At 38.6% G+C, this 21603-nt stretch overlaps 1 protein-coding gene across 4 annotated transcripts in view; it reads left to right on the top strand.

The window, feature by feature from the left end:
- The window catches only part of LOC137021686 (band 4.1-like protein 1), a 660940-nt gene that overhangs the window by 380806 nt on the left and 258531 nt on the right, over positions 1 to 21603 (top strand). For all 4 annotated transcript variants that reach the window (XR_010895347.1, XM_067388496.1, XM_067388498.1 and 1 more), the window contains one exon: positions 13893 to 13968. Coding sequence is in view for 3 of the 4 variants with exons in the window: in XM_067388496.1 (XP_067244597.1) it covers positions 13893 to 13968 (76 nt within the window). In the remaining variant the exon portion in view is untranslated. The remainder of the gene's footprint in view (positions 1 to 13892; positions 13969 to 21603) is intronic.

The raw sequence follows: 21603 nt of genomic DNA, 5'->3' as shown, positions 1-21603 counted from the left end.
GCTTATAACTTCTGATGGGTTTGTCCAAAAATCATAAATTTGGTCTCGTTGGATTCGGGGAATCATGCCGAGTCGAATGATATCCAATTTTCCCAATTCGGCCATTTTGGCCGTCGGCCATTTTGAATTTTGTGCTAAAATGCTGTATTTTACGAACGCATTAACGTATCTTTACAAAACTTGGTATGGGTCATCAGCACAATGCCCTGAAGGAGACTGAGAAGTTTCGGCACAGCGCCATCTTGTGGTCAAAAGTTAAAACAAAATGTTACAAAAATGCTAATAACCTTTGACTGTATTCACCTATTGTAATGTCACTGGTCACAGTGGATTCCTTGGGTCATGCTGAGAACATAGATATCAAATTTTCCATAGTCAGCTGAACGTCCTGTCCGCCATATTGTTTTTCTTTAAAAACCTACTTTTTCGAACTCCTCCTAGACCGTTGCTCCGATTGTCACCAAAATTGAACCGTATCATCGTCAGACCATGCTGACAAAAAGTTATGGATTTCAAGTCGATACGTCAAATCGTTTTCATATACTGGAGCAACGAATTTGAGTCATGATGCAAAACCCACTCCTGAAGCTGTATCTCTGCACTGCTTTATCATATTTAGACCAAACTTGGTACATGTCATCACAAGCATGACCTGAGGCATCATGCAGTGTTTCGGCGCAGTGCCACCTACTGGAGTGGAGATATGAAAAATGGCTATTTTTGCTTTTAACTTCTAATGGGTTTGACAAAAATTCATAAATTTGGTCTCTTTAGATTCGAGGCATCATGCCGAGTCGAATGATATCCAATTTTCTCATATGGGCCATTTTGTTCTTCGGCCATTTTGAAATTTGTGCTAAAATGCTGTATTTTGTGAATGCATTTGTGTATCGTTACGAAACTCGGTATGGGTCATCAGGACAATGCCCTGAAAGTGCTTGAGAAGTTTCAGACCAGCACCACCTTGTGGCCAAAAGTTATAACAAAATGTACAAAAATGTTAATAACTTTTGACTGCATTCACCAATTGAAATGAAACTGGTCTCAGTAGATTCTTTGGGTCATGCTGAGAACATAGATATCAAATTTGCCATAGTCAGCTAAACTTCCTTTCCCCCATATTGTTTTTCTTTAAAAACCTACTTTTTCGAACTCCTCCTAGACCGTTGCTCCGATTTTCACCAAAATTGAACCGTGTCATCTTCAGACGATGCCGACAAAAAGTTATGGATTTCAAGTCGATATGTCAAACCGTTTTTGTATAAATCTTCAGTGCTTTGACATATTGACACCGAACTTTGCAAGTGTCATTGTCACCTCACTCTGACCATACCACAACAATTTGGACACAGCGCCACCTATTGGTCGAAAGTGATGAAGCAGTAAATCCTCATTTTTGATCATTTTTCAGCTCTTTCACATAAAATGATCTTAATAGGTCTTTAATTGTTCACTGCTGCAGTTAGCCTGATGCTCCCAGTCGTGTTGGCTTGCTTCTTGTGCCGTTTTTGTGCTTGGCCCCGTAATTGCTGCTTGCAGCTATATTTATTCTTCCGCTTCTTCTTCCGCTCTTGAAGTCTATGGCAGCCCATAGAACCGCTTGCGGGAAAGTTGTGAAATTTGGCACACAGTTAGAGGACAGTCTGACCTTTGTCCATAGCAAATTTGGAGTCTCTAACTCAATCCCTCTAGCGCCATCAGCTGTCCAAAGTTGCACTTATGTTTATGTTAATAACTTTTGAACCATAAGGGCTAGAAACAAAATTCTTTTTTCCTCTGATTCCTTGGGTCAAGACGAATCGATTGCACCATATGACGTCATTCCGTCATGAAAATTTTTCCGCCATTTTGAATTTTCTGAAAAACGTACTTTTTCGAACTCTTCCTAGGCCGTTACTCCAATTTTCACGAAAATTGAACCAGATCATCTTCAGACCATGCCGACAAAATGTTATGGAATTCAAGTTGATTTCTCAAACCGTTTTCGAAAAACACGCAAACGAATTGTACGTAGTGCTTGCGAAAATAGACATAAGGCTGTATCTCCGCAACGCTTTATCGTATTCAGACCAAACTTGGTAACTGTCATCACAAGCATGACCTGAGGCAACATGCAGCGTTTCGGCGCAGCGCCACCTAGTGGTGCGGAGATATGAAAAATGGGTATTTTTACTTATAACTTCTGATGGGTTTGGCCAAAAATCATAAATTTGGTCTCGTTGGATTCGGGGAATCATGCCGAGTCGAATGATATCCAATTTTCCCAATTCGGCCATTTTGGCCGTCGGCCATTTTGAATTTTGTGATAAAATGCTGTATTTTACGAACGCATTAACGTATCTTTACAAAACTTGGTATGGGTCATCAGCACAATGCCCTGAAGGAGACTGAGAAGTTTCGGCACAGCGCCATCTTGTGGTCAAAAGTTAAAACAAAATGTTACAAAAATGCTAATAACCTTTGACTGTATTCACCTATTGTAATGTCACTGGTCACAGTGGATTCCTTGGGTCATGCTGAGAACATAGATATCAAATTTTCCATAGTCAGCTGAACGTCCTGTCCGCCATATTGTTTTTCTTTAAAAACCTACTTTTTCGAACTCCTCCTAGACCGTTGCTCCGATTGTCACCAAAATTGAACCGTATCATCGTCAGACCATGCTGACAAAAAGTTATGGATTTCAAGTCGATACGTCAAATCGTTTTCATATACTGGAGCAACGAATTTGAGTCATGATGCAAAACCCACTCCTGAAGCTGTATCTCTGCACTGCTTTATCATATTTAGACCAAACTTGGTACATGTCATCACAAGCATGACCTGAGGCATCATGCAGTGTTTCAGCGCAGTGCCACCTACTGGAGTGGAGATATGAAAAATGGCTATTTTTGCTTTTAACTTCTAATGGGTTTGACAAAAATTCATAAATTTGGTCTCTTTAGATTCGAGGCATCATGCCGAGTCGAATGATATCCAATTTTCTCATATGGGCCATTTTGTTCTTCGGCCATTTTGAAATTTGTGCTAAAATGCTGTATTTTGTGAATGCATTTGTGTATCGTTACGAAACTCGGTATGGGTCATCAGGACAATGCCCTGAAAGTGCTTGAGAAGTTTCAGACCAGCACCACCTTGTGGCCAAAAGTTATAACAAAATGTACAAAAATGTTAATAACTTTTGACTGCATTCACCAATTGAAATGAAACTGGTCTCAGTAGATTATTTGGGTCATGCTGAGAACATAGATATCAAATTTGCCATAGTCAGCTAAACTTCCTTTCCCCCATATTGTTTTTCTTTAAAAACCTACTTTTTCGAACTCCTCCTAGACCGTTGCTCCGATTTTCACCAAAATTGAACCGTGTCATTGGATTGGATTGGATTGAACTTTATTGTCCAGTCTGTTTTCACAGAGAGGAAATTTTTCTTTGACACTGTAACATACATTCACTACTTAGAAATCACATCACACATCAACAACACAATTCTATAATTAAACACTGTAAGAAAGAAAAATTAAAAATATCAACAGCCATTCTATCATTTCAATTAAAATACTGTACGATTCAAGATAATCACTGCCAATGGAAAAAAAGATCTTTTAAAGACATTTTTTCTAGCCAAGGGAATTTTTAGTCTACGTCCAGATGGGAGCAATTCAAAAGCAGAGTGAAGAGGATGTGTGTTATCTTTAAAAATCGCAATTGCCATTTTACCCATGAAATGATCGAACAAGCACTGAAGTGGCTGTTGTTTTTGTCCAGTAATCTTATTTGCTTGATTAATTATTTGTGAGAGTTTGTTCTTTTGTTTTAATGTTAGATTGCCGTACCATGAAACAATATTATATGTGAGAATACTCTCTATCATTGATCGATATAACATGGTTAGGGTCTGCTGACCGATATTAAAGCTTCTCAGTTTCCTGAGGAGACCCAAGCGTTGTCGTGCTTTTTTATGAATGTACTCCACATTACTTTCAAAATTAAGTTTCTCATCTATAATTGTACCCAAATATTTAAAATTCGAGACCTGCTCTACAGTTTTTTCCTTTATAACAACTGGTTTATATTCAGATACGGTATCTACTCTTCTCAACTGATTTCTCAAACATAGCTCCTTTGTCTTTTCAATATTAAGATATAAAAAACTACTCTCAAACCAACAAATAATACTGTCAATATACTCAAAATATGAGGTGCAGTTCATTTCTTTCTGACATGAAACCAATGCCATATCATCGGCATATTTTATAAGGGTAAGGTTATCGTCATTGCACTTCAGTTCATTTATGTATACGGAAAAAAGTATTGGAGACAGTACACATCCCTGCGGTACCCCAGTATCTAAAACCAAGCAATCCGACATAACATTATTAACACAAACTCGCTGAGGGCGACCTTTTAAAAACTCCTTAATCCATAAAATCATCCAACTACTAGCACCTGACTCATAGAGGCGCTTTAAAAGAAGATGAGGTTGGACAGTATTGAAAGCGGATGAGAAATCCATGAAGAGTATTCGAACATAGGAATTTGAATTATCTAGATGATTTTGAACCTTATTTAAAAGAGTAAGAGAGGCATCCACAGTGCTCCTATTTGCCCGATAGGCAAATTGCATGGGGTCTATGCATGTCTCGATTTGGGATAACAATTCCTTACATACTATGCGCTCCATACATTTACACAGAATAGATGTGAGTACGATTGGGCGAAAGTCTTTGAGAGATTTAGCATTAGGTATTTTCGGCACCGGGATGACAATGGAATTCTTCCAGGCTAATGGTACAAAACCATTGTTCAGGAAGATTTGAAATAACCTTGTCCACACATGTCCAAGTTGTGCTGCACATTCTTTCAGGACTTTCCCCTTCAGGCCATCTGGGCCAGATGCCTTATACGGTTTAACTTTACGAAGCACTGTGACAACCTCCCTCTCCTGTATAATCATAGGCTGTGATTGAGTCATGGTCATCATTAATTCATTACTAACAGACAAATCATCATCATTAAAATCATTATCAAATCGTGAATAAAAAATATTAAGATTATTTGCAAGACAATGAGGGTCTTCATGTTTTTGAACTCTTTTCTTTTGTCTACCCATCATTGTATTTAAACCCTTCCATGCATCTCTTACATTCCCCGTTTTTAATTTCTCTTCAACATTCTCTTTATATTCATTCTGTGCATCTTTTATCTTACGTTTTACTGCTTTGTTTAACTCTTTTACTTTCTGCTGATCATTCTGCAAGAAGGCAATTTTCTTCATGTTTAGGTAATGTTTCAGATCTTTGTTAATCCACGGCTTATTATTTGGATAGACTCTAATGTTCTTTGTTTGAACCACTGAATTTACACAGAAATTGACATAACAGGTTATTGTATCATTCAACAATTCATGATTACTACAACAGTCATCATCGTTAAAAAATAAGTCCCATTCAGTGCACTCAAAACAGCCTCTTAGCTTTTCTATTTCGTCCCTGGACCACGTTTGAACCTGCTGAACGGCAGGCTTGATCCTCTTTAAAAGCTGCCTGTATTTTGGTAACAGATGAATAACGTTGTGATCCGAACGTCCCAGAGGTGGATATAGCTTTGGCACATATGCACCTTCCACATTACCAAAGCATTTGTCCAGAGTCTTAACCAGTCTTGTCGGACAGGTTACATATTGCTCAAGATTTGGCAACAGCGTAGATACATTGCATTTATTAAAATCTCCAAGCAAGAAGACTGGGTCATCGGCAGAATTGCAAAGCGCTCTGTTGTAACTAGCAGCTATGCATTCAGCAGCAAGTGCAAAGTTTGGTCCTGGCACATAGACTAAGATAACTGTTATTTGTCCGAATTCGCGAGGCAAGTAGTATGGCCTCAAAGACACAGTCAATAGTTCATAGTGAGCAGAGCAATGTGTTTCACGTACCGTAATATTATTCGCCCACCTGCTACTAACAAACATACACAGTCCTCCTCCGATTGTTTTAGTTGACTTGGCACTGTCGCGGTCCAGACGGATTAATGAGTATCCTTCCAAGTGTATGTTGTCGATCGCCTCCGTCAGCCATGTCTCCGTAATGCAGATCAGGTTAGCTCTTTTAAAATCTCTGTTGTATTTCACCAATGCTGTAAGTTCAAGCATTTTATTTTGAAGCGAGCGAGCATTAGTTAAAGTTATTGTAGGAAGAGGAAACCGACTGCCGCGAGATTTAAGTCTGTTTCGGATTCCGCCTCTAGAGCCCCTCCGTTTTGTTTTCTTCTTTCTGTTTGTTGTGTGGATGGAACAAACTATTTCGGAAGGTTCATGAAAGAACTTTGGTGGGGTTCTAACATTGTGTCGGAATCTCAACAGATCTTCGCGGCTGTAAAACATTGTCCTCATTAATCCATTGTTCCTTAGATTTCCCAAATCCACTCCATCTTCCAACGCAGACACACAGTCTATAGCGCATTTTAGAATCCAGAACACAACGATTATCTTAAAAAGCATATTGCTTTTAAAACGTGGACTGTTTGAACAGTTTAAAACAAACAAACAAGCAAGCAAACACACGAGCACACCAGTGTCTGGGGTCAGCACTTGCGCATGCGCCCCCCTGTCATCTTCAGACGATGCCGACAAAAAGTTATGGATTTCAAGTCGATATGTCAAACCGTTTTTGTATAAATCTTCAGTGCTTTGACATATTGACACCGAACTTTGCAAGTGTCATTGTCACCTCACTCTGACCATACCACAACAATTTGGACACAGCGCCACCTATTGGTCGAAAGTGATGAAGCAGTAAATCCTCATTTTTGATCATTTTTCAGCTCTTTCACATAAAATGATCTTAATAGGTCTTTAATTGTTCACTGCTGCAGTTAGCCTGATGCTCCCAGTCGTGTTGGCTTGCTTCTTGTGCCGTTTTTGTGCTTGGCCCCGTAATTGCTGCTTGCAGCTATATTTCTTCTTCTTCTTCTTCTTCTTCTTCCGCTCTTGAAGTCTATGGCAACCCATAGAACCACTTGCGGGAAAGTTATGAAATTTGGCACACAGTTAGAGGACAGTCTGATCTATGACCATAGCCAATTTGGAGTCTCTAACTCAATCCCTCTAGCGCCACCAGCTGTCCAAAGTTGCACTTATGTTTATGTTAATAACTTTTGAACTGTAAGGGCTAGAAACAAAACTCTTTTTTCCTCTGATTCCTTGGGTCAAGACGAATCGATCGCACCCTATGACGTCATTTTCCGTCATGAAAATTTTCCCGCCATTTTGAATTTTCTGAAAAACTTACTTTTTCGAACTCCTCCTAGGCCGTTACTCCGATTTTCATGAAAATTGAATCAGATCATCTTCAGACCATGCTGACAAAAAGTTATGGAATTCAAATTGATTCCTCAAACCGTTTTCGAAAAACTAACGAACGAGTTGTACGTAGTGCTTGCGAAAACAGAAGTAAGGCTGTATCTCCGCAACGCTTTATCGTATTCAGACCAAACTTGGTACATGTCATCACAAGCATGACCTGAGGTACCATGCAGTGTTTCGGCGCAGCGCCACCTACTGGTGCGGAGATATGAAAAATGGGTATTTTTGCTTATAACTTCTGATGGGTTTGTCCAAAAATCATAAATTTGGTCTCGTTGGATTCGGGGAATCATGCCGAGTCGAATGATATCCAATTTTCCCAATTCGGCCATTTTGGCCGTTGGCCATTTTGAATTTTGTGCTAAAATGCTGTATTTTACGAACGCATTAACGTATCTTTACAAAACTTGGTATGGGTCATCAGCACAATGCCCTGAAGGAGCCTGAGAAGTTTCGGCACAGCGCCGCCTTGTGGTCAAAAGTTATAACAAAATTTACAAAAATGCTAATAACTTTTGACTGTATTCACCAATTGTAATGAAACTGGTCTCAGTAGATTCCTTGGGTCATGCTGAGAACAAAGATATCAAATTTGCCATAGTCAGCTAAACTTCCTGTCCGCCATATTGTTTTTCTTTAAAAACCTACTTTTTCGAACTCCTCCTAGACCGTTGCTCCGATTTTCACCAAAATTGAACCGTGTCATCGTCAGACCATGCCGACAAAAAGTTATGGATTTCAAGTTGATATGTCAAACCGTTTTCGTATACCAGAGCAAAGAATTTGAGGCATGATGCAAAAACGACTCTTGAAGCTGTATCTCTTCAGTGCTTTGACATATTCAGACCAAACTTGGTATGTGTCTTCACAAGCATGACCTGAGGCAGCATACTCTGTTTCGGCGCAGCGCCACCTACTGGAGTGGAGATATTAAAAATGCCATTTTTGCTTATAACTTCTGATGGGTTTGACCAAAATTCATAAATTTGGTATGGGTCATCAGGACAATGCACTGAAGGAGCCTGAGAAGTTTCGGACCAGCGCCACCTTGTGGTCAAAAGATATAACAAAATTGACAAAAATGCTAATAACTTTTTTTCTAATTGCTCACTACTGCTGTTGGTCTGATGCTCCCAGCCATGTTGGCTTGCTTCTTGTGCCATTTTTGTGCTTGGCCCCGTAATTGCTGCTTGCAGCTATATTTATTATTCTTCTTCTTCTTCCGCTCTTGAAGTCTATGGCAGCCCATAGAACCGCTGGCGGGAAAGTTGTGAAATTTGGCACACAGTCAGAGGACAGTCTGACCTTTGTCCATAGCAAATTTGGAGTCTCTAACTCAATCCCTCTAGCGCCACCAGCTGTCCAAAGTTGCACTTATGTTTATGTTAATAACTTTTGAACCATAAGGGCTAGAAACACAATTCTTTTTTCCTCTTATTCCTTGGCTCAAGACGAATCGAACGCACCATATGACGTCATTTTCCGTCATGAAAATTTTTCCGCCATTTTGAATTTTCTGAAAAACTTACTTTTTCGAACTCCTCCTAGGCCGTTACTCCGATTTTCATGAAAATTGAATCAGATCATCTTCAGACCATGCTGACAAAAAGTTATGGAATTCAAGTTGATTCCTCAAACCGTTTTCGAAAAACTAACGAACGAATTGTACGTAGTGCTTGCGAAAACAGAAGTAAGGCTGTATCTCCGCAACGCTTTATCGTATTCAGACCAAACTTGGTACATGTCATCACAAGCATGACCTGAGGTACCATGCAGTGTTTCGGCGCAGCGCCACCTACTGGTGCGGAGATATGAAAAATGGGTATTTTTGCTTATAACTTCTGATGGGTTTGTCCAAAAATCATAAATTTGGTCTCGTTGGATTCGGGGAATCATGCCGAGTCGAATGATATCCAATTTTCCCAATTCGGCCATTTTGGCCGTCGGCCATTTTGAATTTTGTGCTAAAATGCTGTATTTTACGAACGCATTAACGTATCTTTACAAAACTTGGTATGGGTCATCAGGACAATGCCCTGAAGGAGACTGAGAAGTTTCGGCACAGCGCCATCTTGTGGTCAAAAGTTAAAACAAAATGTTACAAAAATGCTAATAACCTTTGACTGTATTCACCTATTGTAATGTCACTGGTCACAGTGGATTCCTTGGGTCATGCTGAGAACATAGATATCAAATTTTCCATAGTCAGCTGAACGTCCTGTCCGCCATATTGTTTTTCTTTAAAAACCTACTTTTTCGAACTCCTCCTAGACCGTTGCTCCGATTGTCACCAAAATTGAACCGTATCATCGTCAGACCATGCTGACAAAAAGTTATGGATTTCAAGTCGATACGTCAAATCGTTTTCATATACTGGAGCAACGAATTTGAGTCATGATGCAAAACCCACTCCTGAAGCTGTATCTCTGCACTGCTTTATCATATTTAGACCAAACTTGGTACATGTCATCACAAGCATGACCTGAGGCATCATGCAGTGTTTCGGCGCAGTGCCACCTACTGGAGTGGAGATATGAAAAATGGCTATTTTTGCTTTTAACTTCTAATGGGTTTGACAAAAATTCATAAATTTGGTCTCTTTAGATTCGAGGCATCATGCCGAGTCGAATGATATCCAATTTTCTCATATGGGCCATTTTGTTCTTCGGCCATTTTGAAATTTGTGCTAAAATGCTGTATTTTGTGAATGCATTTGTGTATCGTTACGAAACTCGGTATGGGTCATCAGGACAATGCCCTGAAAGTGCTTGAGAAGTTTCAGACCAGCACCACCTTGTGGCCAAAAGTTATAACAAAATGTACAAAAATGTTAATAACTTTTGACTGCATTCACCAATTGAAATGAAACTGGTCTCAGTAGATTATTTGGGTCATGCTGAGAACATAGATATCAAATTTGCCATAGTCAGCTAAACTTCCTTTCCCCCATATTGTTTTTCTTTAAAAACCTACTTTTTCGAACTCCTCCTAGACCGTTGCTCAGATTTTCACCAAAATTGAACCGTGTCATCTTCAGACGATGCCGACAAAAAGTTATGGATTTCAAGTCGATATGTCAAACCGTTTTTGTATAAATCTTCAGTGCTTTGACATATTGACACCGAACTTTGCAAGTGTCATTGTCACCTCACTCTGACCATACCACAACAATTTGGACACAGCGCCACCTATTGGTCGAAAGTGATGAAGCAGTAAATCCTCATTTTTGATCATTTTTCAGCTCTTTCACATAAAATGATCTTAATAGGTCTTTAATTGTTCACTGCTGCAGTTAGCCTGATGCTCCCAGTCGTGTTGGCTTGCTTCTTGTGCCGTTTTTGTGCTTGGCCCCGTAATTGCTGCTTGCAGCTATATTTATTCTTCCGCTTCTTCTTCCGCTCTTGAAGTCTATGGCAGCCCATAGAACCGCTTGCGGGAAAGTTGTGAAATTTGGCACACAGTTAGAGGACAGTCTGACCTTTGTCCATAGCAAATTTGGAGTCTCTAACTCAATCCCTCTAGCGCCATCAGCTGTCCAAAGTTGCACTTATGTTTATGTTAATAACTTTTGAACCATAAGGGCTAGAAACAAAATTCTTTTTTCATCTGATTCCTTGGGTCAAGTCGAATCGATTGCACCATATGACGTCATTCCGTCATGAAAATTTTTCCGCCATTTTGAATTTTCTGAAAAACGTACTTTTTCGAACTCCTCCTAGGCCGTTACTCCAATTTTCACGAAAATTGAACCAGATCATCTTCAGACCATGCCGACAAAATGTTATGGAATTCAAGTTGATTTCTCAAACCGTTTTCGAAAAACACGCAAACGAATTGTACGTAGTGCTTGCGAAAATAGACATAAGGCTGTATCTCCGCAACGCTTTATCGTATTCAGACCAAACTTGGTAACTGTCATCACAAGCATGACCTGAGGCAACATGCAGCGTTTCGGCGCAGCGCCACCTAGTGGTGCGGAGATATGAAAAATGGCTATTTTTACTTATAACTTCTGATGGGTTTGGCCAAAAATCATGAATTTGGTCTCGTTGGATTCGGGGAATCATGCCGAGTCGAATGATATCCAATTTTCCCATATTGGACATTTTGGCCGTCGGCCATTTTAAATTTGGTGCTAAAATGCTGTATTTTACGAACGCATTAGCGTATAGTTATGAAACTCGGTATGGGTCATCAGCACAATGCCCTGAAGGAGCATACCAAGTTTAGGACCAGCGCCACCTTGTGGTCAAAAGTTATAACAAAATTTACAAAAATGCTAATAACTTTTGACTATATTAACTGATTGTAATGAAACTGTTTTCAGTAGATTCCTTGGGTCATGCTGAGAACATAGATATCAAACTTTCCATAGTCAGCTGAACTTCCTGTCCGCCATATTGTTTTTCTTTAAAAACCTACTTTTTCGAACTCCTCCTAGACCGTTGCTCCGATTTTCACCAAAATCGAACCGTATCATCTTCAGACCATGCTGACAAAAAGTTATGGATTTCAAGTCGATAAGTCAAACCGTTTTCGTATACCAGAGCAACGAATTTGAGGCATGATGCAAAAATGACTCTTGAAGCTGTATCTCTGCAATGCTTTATCATATTCAGACCAAACTTGGTATGTGTCATCACAAGCATGACCTGAGGCATCATACAATGTTTCAGCACAGCGCCACCTACTGGAGTGGAGATATGAAAAATGGCTGTTTTTGCTTATAACTTCTGATGGGTTTGACCAAAATTCATAAATTTGGTATGGTTCATCAGGACAATGCCCTGAAGGAGCCTGAGAAGTTTCGGACCAGCACCACCTTGTGGTCAAAAGTTATAACAAAATTGACAAAAATGCTAATAACTTTTGATAATATCTACCGATTGTAATGAAACTGGTCTCAATAGATTCCTTGGGTCATGCTGAGAACATAGATATCAAATTTGCCATATTCAGCTGAACTTCCTGTCCGCCATATTGTTTTTCTTTAAAAACCTACTTTTTCAAACTCCTCCTAGACCTTTGCTCCGATTTTCACCAAAATTGAACCGTATCATCTTCAGACCATGCCGACAAAAAGTTATGGATTTCAAGTTGATAAGTCAAACCGTTTTCGTATACCGGAGCAAAGAATTTGAGAGATGATGCAAAAATTACTCTTGAAGCTGTATCTCTACAATGCTTTGACATATTCAGACCAAACTTGGTACGTGTCATCACAAGCATGACCTGAGGCATCATACAGTGTTTCGGCGCAGCGCCACCTACTGGAGTGGAGATATGAAAAATGGCTATTTTTGCTTATAACTTCTGATGGGTTTGACCAAAATTCATTAATTTGGTATGGGTCATCAGGACAATGCCCTGAAGCAGCCTGAGAAGTTTCGGACCAGCGCCACCTCGTGCTCAAAAGTTATAACAAACTTGACAAAAATGCTAATAACTTTTTTTTCTAATTGCTCACTGCTGCTGTTGGTCTGATGCTCACGGCCATGTTGGCTGGCTTCTTGTGCCGTTTTTGTGCTTGGCCCCGTAATTGCTGCTTGCAGCTATATTTAATATTATATTTTTAATTACGCTGGTTGGCCAAAAACAAGGATTTGATTTTTGAGTGCTGTGTAACAACAACAATCACCGGGCTTTTGGTGCCCTCTGCAGGCATTTGTTATAATATATATTATGTACTTCTAACATTTCAGGGGAAAAAAACTCTTGATGTGTTTAAATATGCAGATTAGCTTGTTTTGGTTAATTTAGAAGAAATCTACAGATGCAAACAGATGGAGGGTAATAGGCTTAAAACAAACACCATCTAAATGTGTATTTTGGAAGTTTTCTTTCCATTAGAGTAAAAGAAGACATGGAAGCAAAAATAGACCAAAATCTTGTCCACTACATGAAAGAAGTATTCCATTAACACCAAAATAATTAAAATGAACAAATAAACAATTTGTTATTGAAACTATGTCCCTCTCCTTGGTGCAGTCATTTATTCTAAATATATAGCTACTTGAAAATAGTAGTGTAGAAAACGTGCACATTGTGGCATAGTTTCCTTTGCTGTTGCCTGCTCTTATGATAAGCCTAGTGAATACTAAAGAAGACCATGGTCTCTGTGTGAACTGATTATTTTGTAGAAATCTGTGGAGTATGAAACAACTGCGTGAGTGTGAGGGAATTAAAATTAATTTGCTAAAGAATTCAGAGTTGTGTTAATATATTTGTTTTGTTTATTATTTTTTTAAATAAATAATTATGAGAAGTGACCTTTTTTCCACTTGATTCCCTGCCCCCCAAAATGTCTGTGCACGTCCCTGTGAGTAATTAATAACAGAATTTTCATTTTTGGGTGAACTAATCCTTTAAATTCATATTTTAGATGTTATAGTATAAGGCACTGAACCACAGCTCAGACACACTCACTTAGACCTTTGGTTTTATGGGGTGCATGCAGAAACCACTAAAATGCTGCAACCACTCTGTAAGTATGTTGTGGCTCTTTCTCACTTTGTGTGTGTGTTTACAGCATCTTCTTGGCATTTTATTTTTGCCATCAAGTTCTATCCACCGGACCCCTCCCAGCTAATTGAAGACATTACGAGGTGAGTAAAGTTAAACACTACAATGGTAAATACAACCCAGTCACATGTGAAACTTGTTTTCAAAGTCACCACCAGGTGGTGTAAAGGGATGGTTGGCACCATTGCTCAGTCAGGCTGTAATTGTGACATTTTCATTTGTAAATGAAGAAAAATAATAAAATACTGTGGATAAAATACTGGTAGTAATAATAATAATAATAACAATAATAATAAAAATTGATTCAAGTAGCAGTTAAGGGGCCAAGCACAAATAAGGCATGATAAGCATGGCTGGGAGCATCAGACCAACTGTAACAAGGAGTAATTAAAGACATTTTAAGATGATTTTAGTCAAAATGGCGGAAAAATCAAATATAATCACTCATAATATGATTTAATGGGGTTTTTTTACCAATAGGTGGTGCTGTTACCAAATTGATGTGGTGTGGTCAGTGTGAGGTGACAATGACACATGCAAAGTTTGGAGTCGATATGCCAATGCTTTGCACAGATATAGGCTCAGAGTCATTTATTGCATAATTTCTTGATGCAGTATGTGAAAATGGTTTTGTCTATCGACATAAAATCCATACATTTTTTGCCTGGGTTCTTATTTTCAATTAATTTCTCGGCATCTCATGGGTTATCAAATGTATGCCTGGAGCCATTCATGGTGATCATTAGCCTGGCTGTGTTGTACAGATTGTAACTTTTGTCTGCATCTCCTATTTGGGTTTCACCAGATTAAATGCAACTCATAATTTTCTGACTCATAGTTTGCTGACTTACATGCATGTATGCAAAAACATTTCAAGAGAGTCTTTTTGAGCTTTGACTTTTCTGCTGTGCCTTGTGTAGTAATTTGTACCTTATACAGTACGTTATGGAGTGAATCCCGAAGCTTCAGTTTAAAAACACTGATTCCAGTTCATTTTACAATAAGGCATTGCACGCCATTATTCACGCTGCTACTTAGTCTCTAACTCATTTTAAAAATCAGCAGCTCAAACATCACTTTTAAACAACATAATATCTTTATATACAGAGAAGAATGTATAAGAATGTATTCTCAGTTCATCCTTTGCTCATTTGACAGCTCCTGGAATAGGTGTAATGGTTAGTTTATTAGAACCATCTTTGCGATAACAAGTGCTATTCCATTCATCAACATAATATTTGCACTTGGTTATTAACAATTATATCAATCTTTATGTGATTTTCCACATAATGCCTCCCCCTCTGGGTAGGTTGTGGCTTCCGCAACATCCCCTATGGGTTCGCTTTCCCAGTGTTGTTTAAGTAGACTCTCACGCTGTAAGCTTGCGCCCTTCTCCGCCCTGATGTGCCATTTTTTATTTACAAATATTAAATTCAAGGTAATAATGTTTTGATTCTGTTGAAAGCATACATTTTCAGTCACATTTATTAAATCCAGTTTATTAAATGTACTAATATGAAACAGCATTTACTCTTTTCGTGACTTGTGCTGCACTTGTTTTGAAGAGTTGGGCTACATAATGTTAAACAGGCCTAACACTTTAAAATCTTAACATGAATAACATTTCTGTAATCGCTTAAACATTATCATGTAACTTAATATATATTTTGTTTATACAACGGTAAAATACACCAAAACATAACATTAATTCACAAAAGAGATTCATTCGTTCACTGTAATCGAAATCTTTAGAATCCATAAGATTGCGAGAACAAATCCAATTTCAAACTTTTTTTTTTTTTTTCACAGAGATCCTTATCTCTGTCCTAATATGGAAGTAAATTAATGCCATATGTTTTTTTAAAAAAGGGTGGTTGAATTGCACTAACTGAAAAAAAAATTAAGTATAAAAAATATTTTAAAAATACAACCTATAAAATTTTACTAGCAATTTTCAGTCCATTTTATTTCACTTTACAAATTCGCTTCCACAAATTCAGTGGTTCAAATTCAGCAGAAAATTCAATATTTCACATTCGGGAAATGCAAGAAATGCAGTAGAGTGTGATGCATGATCTCCATCTGCTGTTAGTCTTCTTCACCAGCAGGTGCCGCTAGCGGCTGTTTACGAAAACTAGAGCAACGGCTAGTAAGTGGGGGTGTGGCAAGATGGATGGTCTCTTTTAACTCTCTGGAGTCAGGTAACGTGCCGGCGCGTTTTGCAGGATTTTTTTCACATTGCAGCAAAACAGACTTAAAATACTCCATTTTTTGTCATAGAGACATAAGTAATATATCAATTGAAACTATAGAATGTCTTCTTTTATTTTTCTACACTCAGAGTAAAAACAAAATGTTGTGCTTTTTGTAAAATAAAGAAAACAACATGATGCGTGATCTCTCGTCTCCCTCTGAACGAAGTCCAATCTGATAGTTCTCAGAAAATGAACTGTAACTTAGTGAATACTAATGACAAAAAAATGTGACTTATGTCTAAAGAAACATTGAAATTTCAGGTTTTAAATCGTGTAAGTCAAATCGAAAACAAACATTCTGTGTTTATGTAATCATAACTGTTCAGACACTTTGCATCACAGAAATACATTATATTTTAAAGTATATAATAGAATACCATTATTTTAAATTGTAATAATATTTCACAGTATTGCTGTTTTTTCTGTATATTTGATATACACCATAATGAGCTGAGACATGATCACAGAGGGTTTTTTCACAGCCTACCTGACTGAAAGAGCTCATTATTATGCAAGTCATTTCAGGTCATTATTATGTCTTCTCAGGTGAGAATCACCCATTATTCATGATGATTCACGCCTCCACACATACTGTGTTTCTTGACAAAAAGGGTCTTACAAAAACTAAATCAATATATTGTTATAAATTAAAGAGTAGTCAGCATAATTGTTACATAATTTTGAAGAAAAAACTCTAGTCTACAACCTCCAATACCCAGAAGTCTTGTGAACACATATATAATATTATTTTTTGGCCTTGTTTCAGTAACTTAAGTTTTTTGTTTTTTCAATAACCACGCATAAACGTTATTTCTTCAAAAACACAAACATGTACATACATGTTCCTCACATATTATGGTAGCCTAGTTTGTGCTGAATACAGTGTAATGACACTTGTGTCATTAATATGTTTATGAACAACTGAAAAAAACACAAATGTCAGGGCATGTCATAACTTCTCCAGGCCCCAAATCAGCCTCAGACTCCAGAGGGTTAAGTCAGGATGTCTTAGGAGTGTTTTTTCCAAATATTTGTAAAGGGAGAATTTTTTTTTCATACTTTATGGACTACTTGTATTTTATATTGGATTGTTAACTAGACGATAGGTTCTGGAATAGTTCCCCCTCGGTTGTATATTGATTTCCTCTCACAAAATGAAACTGAGTCCAATCAACAGCTCTGGTGGTGCATTAAAGAAAAAGAGAAAGTTGCCTCTAAAATATCGAAATCTGTAGACAAATAATGACATTGAGATGACAGATCATTCGTACACTTTCGAGAGAGATCTTCAGCGTATGCCAGATATGGATGACACGCCAGAAAAACCTCGCGCCAAAAAAGTGAAAGATGAACCATTGCTCCTTGAAATGCAAGAGACTATCGTAACTCTCTTGTCCAAAAAAATTAATGAGAGCTCGGGGCACCTGGAGAATCTGATTCGAGAAAATACGCTCAGCATTGGAACCCTGAAAAAGTCAATTGACTTCGCCCTGAATGAAGTTAAGGACTGCATGGTGTTCCCGAGAAAACGGATGAGGATCTCAAGCATCTGGTGATTGGAATCTGCGGTTCAGTTGCTCCAGAACTAAAGGAAAGATGCAAGGTCGATGTGGACATTGTTCATAGACTGGGTCGGAAAGAACACGACAGAAGCCCAAGAACAACGATAATTCAGTTCACGAACAGGTCTACTCGGGATCTACTCTGGAAAAGGGTGAAGAACTGTAAATTCCTTCAAGCGCAGCATTTGCGGCTTACAGAGGACCTGATCGCGCTGGATGTGGAAAGACGAAAACTCCTGTGGCCCATGGTGAAAGATGCCAGAAAGAAAGGTCGTAAAGGGAAGTAGAGCCTTTGCTGATAAAGGTTTGGTTCACATAAAGGTTTGGTTTGGATAATTTTTGACCATAAAAAAAGCACAAATTAAAAGACATTGGATGAGGGGGGATGAAGAAAAAATAAATACAAAATAATAATCTCCCAGGTTAAATTGTTAATAAATAGGAATTATGCACCCTTTGAGTTACATACACCTTAGCTTTTAAGAGTTTTCTCTTTCTCTCTTTTTTCTGTAATTGTTAAAAGTTCATGTCGTTATCTTTTTGTTCTTTTAATGTCAGGGGTATTCGAGATTTAACTAAACGAAAGGCTGTTTTTTGTATTGCAAGTGATTTAATGTAGATTTTTATTTGTTACAAGAGACCCATGCTTGCTCTTCAGATGTGAATTTTTGGAAGGCACAATGGGTGTTATGAATACGGCTCCCGCGGCTCTTCATCCCGGCCGCCGGAGGGAGCCGTCACCGGAATATTGACTTGCTGCTATCTGGACTACATATCCCATGGGCCCTCATTCCTGGGACTGATTGCCCACACACCTGCACCACATCACACTCACTCCATAAAACACTCACACACGCATCCATGCACCGCGAAGTCTTGATTTGCCTTGGTGATCATTTCTGAGCGTTTTTCTTGTGGACTGTTTCCCTGTTATCGATTGGACTGCCTTACCTCTGTGAACCTTTGCTGCCGACCCCGATCTCTGCCTGTTCCCTGGACTCTGTTTGTTTGCCGCCTGCCACGATCCCAGCCTGTTGTAAGACCTTGATTTATTGCCGCCTGTCTCGACCCAAGCCTGTCCCTGTTTACGCTACTGTCTTGTCCCTGTTTGCATTGTGCTGCCTTGTCTTAATAAAGACTCTGCAAATGGATCCTCACGTTGTTGACCCATCATTACAATGGGGCAGTGAAGTTTGGCATTCTTTTGGAAGTAATCATTCAGCAGGAGTTGCGATTTTTAAAGGGTTCATTCAAAGGTAAAATTGTTAATACTAAAGTCCACAATAGGGGTAGGTGGATAATTCTAACAGTATCCTTGGATGGGAAAATGTTTTTGTTAGGAAATATACAACAATTGGAAATAGATCGCTTTAAACATGGGATTAAAAAAATAATACAAACGAAGAGGAAATTATTCAATCTATTTCTAACACTACTGACAGGAATTCAAATTTGTTAATCGATTTGCAGGCTGAGTTAGATAAATTATATCTAATAAAGGCAAAAGGAGCATTTATTAGATCACAAAGATGCTGGTTAGAGGAAGGGGAAACTAATTCCCGATAATTTAGAAGAAAAGGAATGGAGAGTATACATCTATTAGAAAGCTTAATATTAATTCATGAAACACAGGACCCTATTATTATTTCAAAATATGTCATAAAATAAAACATAGATTATATAGATGAAGGTTTTAAAGCCCTTTGTGATAAGGAAGTATCTAGTTTAGAGATTAGAACAGCTATAAAAAAAAATAAATAAAAAACTTAAGTTAAACAAGTCCCCAGGTAATGATGGCTTAACTGCTGATTTTTTTTTAAAGTATTTCAGGATGATCTAGCTGAATTTTTGTTATAGTCAGGGGGCCAATTCTGAAAAGGGCTTCCGTTAAGACTTTTGCGGACATGTTTTGGTACAAGCTGTCACCCTATTTTTTTTAATTAGACGACACCCATAGGTAAGATATTAGGGTGGTTGTAAAGCTGATTTTTTTTTTTTTTTTTTTTTTTGTGACTTGTACAAGCAATTTCAGGCCAATTTTTTGGTTTCCTGCTCAACATGACATGCAAACAATAAATGTTGAATATCTCCACAACCACAAGGACCATATACATAACCAGGGTATCAAATGAAAGCCAACCCTCATGGGATGTCTGCTGAAGTGTCAGAATGAACATTTATTGTACAGTGTAAGAGACAACAGAACTAGAACATGAAAAAAACAATCTCCGCCTAAAGAGAACCAGTTTTCAAATTGAATATCAGCTTGAAAACATAACATAGTATCCCAAAACCGCTATCAATCAGTACCCCTATCTATGGGAATGAGTCAAGCCAAGTTTAAAGTTTGTAGGGAGAGACAGTGCAATGCTGCACAAGTTATAATACTTTAATGTCAAGGCGGAAATGTAGAACTGTAGATGGTGGTCTATGGTGCTATTTGACATATCACTATAGTTATCAATTCCATTCTAACATAACTGCTCACTCACTTCTTTAGGGTTAGGGGTTAGTAACTAGTTAGTAGTAATAACTATGTAATAGTCGTATGGCAAAGGTATGTTTTTCTCCATCAAAGCAGTGGCACTCAACAGAAGGCACCAAGGGACCATGTCAATGTGCTCAGTCTGAGTCCTGGTCAGGGACACAAAAGAAGAAGTTTTGATAATGAATACCTTCCCAAAACAAAACATGCATGCATGCATCCAAGGGCATAATATAAATCTAACCTACAAAACAGCCAAATCATGCCAACAAATCTGAAACAATATATTTGCATATAATGTGGCAAAACTCAATAATAATGATGTGAGAACCTGAGTATTCTTGCACCAAGCTGCACAGGCACACCCACATGCCCCACTGCAAAATATTCCACTTTTTCGACATCGACACTGCCTGGTACTGCACTGACTTCCACTTTCCTTGCATCCACATATCATCAGCTCCAAGCACCTGGCCTGTACAGGTTCTTTGGTTAAAAGCTCGGGGACAAGCATTCCATCCTTCATGTGCCAAGCACAACTGGTTGGTGAGGGCAACTGTGGATGGGTCACTAGTGACTGTTTCCAAACCTTTGTTTGATAGTGGGCCCTCATGAGGTGCAGATACAAGGCATCCTTAGTTGGTGGTAAAGTATCCACATTGGCTTTCACTTTCCGAAACAGGGCACAGCGAACATCATGGATTGAAGTGCTGGTCGTTTTTGGATCATACAGTTTGCAGACAAACTGTTCTGCTGAGGATAGAATAGCTGGGCTTGGTACCTCATCTTCACCAAAGTTGTGGAGAAGATGAGGGCACTGCTGGAACACTTTCCATGCGGTCCTTTTTCCCATTCCAGTGAACTGACTGGTAGTGTCACATCCAGTGATGGCATGAAATGCCAACAGACCATCCAGAATCTCATTTGACATTTTAATATCATGCACTTTAATGTAGCGTGGTTTCTTGGCAGTTCCTGCTTTCATCCAAATTTCTGGGCTAAGCTTCTGTGCAAACACAAGAAGCAAAAACAGTACATCTGTGTCTCTGCCTCTCATACCCTCTGGTTGTGGCATCAAAAGCATGTAGCAATATGCGGGTATCTGCTTCTTCATGTGCAGCCCGTAGGTGTGAAACATCAATCCCAGCTGCCGTTGCCACTTTTTCAGCATCATCAAATCCCCCACTTATTACAATTTCAAGACCATACTGAATGACATGCCTTTCAAGTTCAATTGAAATGAATTGTGTCAGGTTGGCCTTGTTTTCGTCCATTTCAGTTAAACTATTCCAATTTTCTGGCATCTTTACATCATTACTTACAATGGTGCGAATTTTTCGCTGCGTGGTGCTGCGTTTTGCTCTTGTTCCACCCTTTATGGAGTTCTGTAGGTACTGATCAAAGACTAGATCCACT

Source organism: Chanodichthys erythropterus, chromosome 6 (genome assembly GCF_024489055.1).
Source record: "Chanodichthys erythropterus isolate Z2021 chromosome 6, ASM2448905v1, whole genome shotgun sequence".
Lineage (NCBI taxonomy): Eukaryota > Metazoa > Chordata > Actinopteri > Cypriniformes > Xenocyprididae > Chanodichthys > Chanodichthys erythropterus.
Note: the sequence above shows the minus strand (reverse complement) of the source record. Positions and strands in the feature narration are given on the sequence as shown.